Consider the following 5,000-nt stretch of genomic DNA (forward strand, 5'->3'; position numbering starts at 1 on the left):
ACACACACACACACACACACACACACACACACACACACACACACACACACACACACACACACACACGTCAGTAACCAAACCACACAGTAAAAGTGCACAGACAGTGAAAGAATTAAGGGTTTTAAAAAATGTAATAAGAATTCCAAAATGCAAAACAATGCACAACTTACATTTTACACTAGACTGAATTATAAATAGAGAGAGCAATTACCTCAGATGCTGTCTTGTACTAGCTCAGTAACATGGCTATCTTACCTCAGATGCTGTCTTGTACTAGCTCAGTAACATGGCTATCTTACCTCAGATGCTGTCTTGTACCAGCTCAGTAACATGGCTATCTTACCTCAGATGCTGTCTTGTACCAGCTCAGTAACATGGCTATCTTACCTCAGATGCTGTCTTGTACTAGCTCAGTAACATGGCTATCTTACCTCAGATGCTGTCTTGTACTAGCTCAGTAACATGGCTATCTTACCTCAGATGCTGTCTTGTACTAGCTCAGTAACATGGCTATCTTACCTCAGATGCTGTCTTGTACTAGCTCAGTAACATGGCTATCTTACCTCAGATGCTGTCTTGTACTAGCTCAGTAACATGGCTATCTTTTTGCGGCTGGCACTTTTTGGAGTGTGTAATCTACGTCGATTAAGTATCTGAATTTAAGATCATGCCAAAACTCCCTTTAAAGCAGCGCTGAGGTCATGTTCTGAGAGACAGGAAGGCTTGCTAATGCACAAGGAGGCTTTCAATGCCAAAATCTATTAGGTTTCTATTTTTACGTAAGCAAATCCCACTTGACTGAAGTGGAGATTGGAGGAGCGGAGAGGCTGTTACTGTTACTATGTGTGTGTGTGTGTGTGTGTGTGTGTGTGTGTGTGTGTGTGTGTGTGTGTGTGAGACCTACATGGTGATGTTGAAGCTGTGATGTGTGTGAGACCTACGTGGTGATGTTGAAGCTGTGTGTGTGTGTGAGACCTATGTGGTGATGTTGAAGCTGTGTGTGTGTCTGTGTGTGTGTGTGTGTGTGTGTATGAGGCCCACGTGGTGATGTTGAAGCTGTGTGTGTGTGTGTGTGTGTGTGTGTGAGGCCTACGTGGTGATGTTGAAGCTGTGTGTGTGTGTGTGTGTGTGTGAGGCCTACGTGGTGATGTTGAAGCCGTGTGTGTGTGTGTGTGTGTGTGTGTGTGTGTGTGTGTGTGTGTGAGGCCTACGTGGTGATGTTGAAGCTGTGTGTGTGTGTGTGTGTGTGTGTGTGTGTGTGTGTGTGTGTGAGGCCTACGTGGTGATGTTGAAGGCGTGTCTGCCCCCCAGCTGTTCCTCCAGCAGCAGCCTGAGGGAGTGTTGGACGTGGACGGACCAGGGGGAGGACAGCCCCGACCTGTCCACCAGGACATGGACCCTACAGGGGGGGGGGGAGGGAGGGAGGGGGGGAGGGGGGGGAGGGAGGGAGGGAGGGGGGAGGGAGGGAGGGAGGGGGGGGGAGGGGGGGAGGGAGGGAGGGGGAGGGAGGGAGGGAGGGAGGGAGAGGGAGGGAGGGAGGGAGGGAGGGAGGGAGGGAGGGAGAGGGAGGGTGGAAGGGGGGGGGAGGGGGGAGGGAGGGAGGGAGGGAGGGAGGGAGGGAGGAGAGAGGGGGAGGGAGGGAGGGGGAGGGAGAGAGAGAGATAGAAAGAGAGAAAGTATAAGAGAGGAAGAGAGAGGAAAACATCACCAAACCACCACCTCATATAGTACTACAATACTACTACCTACAGTATTACAGTACTACACAGCCCAGAGGCCTGGCACCCTGCTCTGTTGACAGAAGCATGGACTGATAAACTCACACACCATCCAATCAGCTGTTACCTCTCCTCACACACACCATCCAATCAGCAGTTACCTCTGCTCACACACACCATCCAATCAGCAGTTACCTCTGCTCACACACCATCCAATCAGCAGTTACCTCTGCTCACACATCACACACCATCCAATCAGCAGTTACCTCTGCTCACACACCATCCAATCAGCAGTTACCTCTGCTCACACACACCATCCAATCAGCAGTTACCTCTCCTCACACACCATCCAATCAGCAGTTACCTCTGCTCACACACCATCCAATCAGCAGTTACCTCTGCTCACACACCATCCAATCAGCAGTTACCTCTGCTCACACACCATCCAATCAGCAGTTACCTCTGCTCACACACACCATCCAATCAGCTGTTACCTCTGCTCACACACACACCATCCAATCAGCTGTTACCTCTGCTCACACACACCATCCAATCAGCTGTTACCTCTGCTCACACACACACCATCCAATCAGCTGTTACCTCTGCTCACACACGGCCCCCCACAGCTGTCTGCTGCCCCTTGCCCAGCCACAGGACCCTGCGCTCCAACAGACCCACCGCAGACAACAACTGCTTCTGGTAGAGGGAGGGAGGGAGGGAGGGAGGGAGGGAGAGGGGTGACAGAGGGAGGGAGGGAGGGAGGGAGGGAGAGAGGGAGGGAGGGAGGAGGAAGAGAGGAAGGGAGGGAGGGAGGAAGAGAGGAAGGGAGGGAGGGAGGGAGAGAGGGAGAGAGGGAGGGAGGGAGGGAGGGAGAGAGGGAGGGAGGGAGGGAGGAAGGGAGGGAGGGAGGGAGAGAGGGAGGGAGAGGGTGACAGAGGAAGGGAGGAAGGGAGGGAGGGAGGAAGGAAGGGAGGAAGGGAGGAAGGGAGAGAGGGAGAGAGGGAGGGAGGGAGGGAGGAAAGAAGAGAGGGATGAAGGAAGGGAGGGAGGAAGGAAGGGAGGGAGGGAGAGAGGAAGAGAGGGAGAGAGGAAGAGAGGGAGGGAGGAAGGGAGGGAGGGAGGGAGGAAGGGAGGGAGGGAGAGGGGGACAGAAACAGAATAGTAACACAGTACAAACACCCTCAGGTGAGAAGACACCCTCCACCTGCCGCCCCTCAGTACAGCAGCAGCAGCAGGTGGTGGAGGAAGGTGGTGAGATGCTGTATGTAAACACACTGTCACACCACATCCTGAGGCACACACACACACACACACACACACACACAGACGCACACTCTGACACGAGCACAGACGCACACACACACACACGCAGACGCAGATGCAGACGCACACACACACAGACAGACACACAGACAGACACACACACACACACACACACACACACACAGACGCAGACGCACACACACACACACACACACACACACGCATACTCAGACGTAGACGCACACAGACACAGACGCACACACACACACACACACACACACACACAGACGCAGACGCACACACACACGCATACCCAGACGCAGACGCACACACACACACACACAGACGCAGACGCACGCACACACACACACACACACACACACACACACACACACACACACACACAGACACGCACACACACACACACACCTGGTAGTGGTAGAGTGAGGGTAGATCCACATGAACGTTCTTCACCGTCCCATCATGCCATTCACACTGCACCATGGCCTTCTGGGTAATAATAATAATAATAATACATTAGACTTACGTATATAGCGCTTTTCGAGACACTCAAAGACGCTTTTATTTACAAACGGAAAAGGTTGAGTAGTAATAATAAAAGGAAACAAGAAATGAATAGAGAAAGAAAGACAGAAAGAAAGAAAGTAGTGTCCAACATGAAGTTAAGACAAAAACACATTTGGGGGGGGTGGTAATTGTATGTTTTTATTTCACAAACAAGCCCCTCCCACATTAGAGTTTTTAGAGATTTTTTTGTTTTTTAAGAAAATTAAAATATATAATGATTGTGAATATAAAGCTCCTTCCTAACCAAAAGTGACCAACTCAATTAGTCCCAAGTCTTTCCTCCAGGTCCTCCTCTCCCCGTCGCCAGGCAGGCTGAGTGATGAGGGGTGGGGGGGACCGTACGCAGGGGGGCGGGGGGGACCGTACGCAGGGGGGCGGGGGGGGCCGTACGCAGGGGGGCGGGGGGGACCGTACGCAGGGCAGCATTGATTAACTGATAACAGCTCATTACTCCCTGTCTAATAACCACCAGGCTGCGCTCTGATGCACCTGGCTGTCTGGGAGAGGACAAGAAGATGGACTGAGGAGGAGGAGGACAGAGAGAGAGAGGAGGGGGAGGGGGGGGAGAGGGGGGGGGGGGAGAGAGAGAGGGGGGGAGAGAGAGAGAGAGAGAGAGAGAAAGGGAGAGAGGGAGAGAGAGAGAGAGGGAGAGAGACAGAGAGATAGAGAGAGAAAAAGAGAGAGAGAGAGAGAAAGGGAGAGAGAGACAGAGAGACAGAGAGAGAGAGAGAGAGAGAGAGAGAGAGAGAGAGAGAGAGAGAGAGAGAGGGGGGAGGGGGGAAGATAGATGATCGTAGGTGCGTAGAGAAAGGAGAGAAGAGAGAAAGGAGGAAGATGATAGATGGTGAGAGGAGGCGGAAGGAGAGACAAGGAGAGAAAGGTCAGGAGGATAGAGGGAGGAGGACAGACACATGCTGTACCTCTTGGACAAAGGAGAGCGAGAGTGAGAGAGAGAGAGAAAGAGAGAGGAGTGAATGAGAGAGAAAGGGAGAGAAGGGGAGATAAGAAAAGAGGCTTGCACCCTTTTGTCGGAAAGATACAAAAAGGAGAAAATACATGTAAGTGAAAAAAATATTTTAAAAATGTCTTTCTTGACGTGAGGATAAAGAAGGGGAGAAAAGGGCAGAATAAGATAGAGAGAGGGAGGGGGAGAGGGTGAGGGAAGGGAGAATATGATAGAGAGAGAGAGAGAGAGAGAGAGAGAGAGAGAGAGAGAGAGAAAGAGAGGGAGGGAGAGAGAGAGAGAGAGAGGGAGGGAGAAAGAGAGGGAGGGAGGGAGAGAGGGAGGGAGGAGAGGGCGAGGTCGGGGCAGAGGGCGGGAGGGAGAGAGGGATGGAGAGGGTGAGGGAAGGGAGAATAAGATAGAGAGAGAGAGAGAAAGAGAGGGAGGGAGGGAGAAGACAGAGAGAGACAAAGAGAGGGAGGGAGGGA

General features: G+C 52.2%; 1 protein-coding gene across 1 annotated transcript in view; it reads right to left on the reverse strand.

The window, feature by feature from the left end:
• Nucleotides 1-5,000, reverse strand: part of vwa3a (von Willebrand factor A domain containing 3A) — a gene marked incomplete at both ends in the record, with an annotated part of 47,804 nt that overhangs the window by 23,709 nt on the left and 19,095 nt on the right. Inside the window, 4 exon segments of the mRNA XM_080523594.1 lie at nucleotides 1,280-1,399; nucleotides 2,319-2,362; nucleotides 2,364-2,414; nucleotides 3,411-3,491. Of these exon segments, the coding sequence (XP_080379720.1) occupies nucleotides 1,280-1,399; nucleotides 2,319-2,362; nucleotides 2,364-2,414; nucleotides 3,411-3,491 (296 nt within the window).

Source organism: Nansenia antarctica, assembly GCF_963989245.1.
Source record: "Nansenia antarctica genome assembly, chromosome: 2".
In the NCBI taxonomy this organism is placed as follows: Eukaryota; Metazoa; Chordata; class Actinopteri; order Argentiniformes; family Microstomatidae; genus Nansenia; species Nansenia antarctica.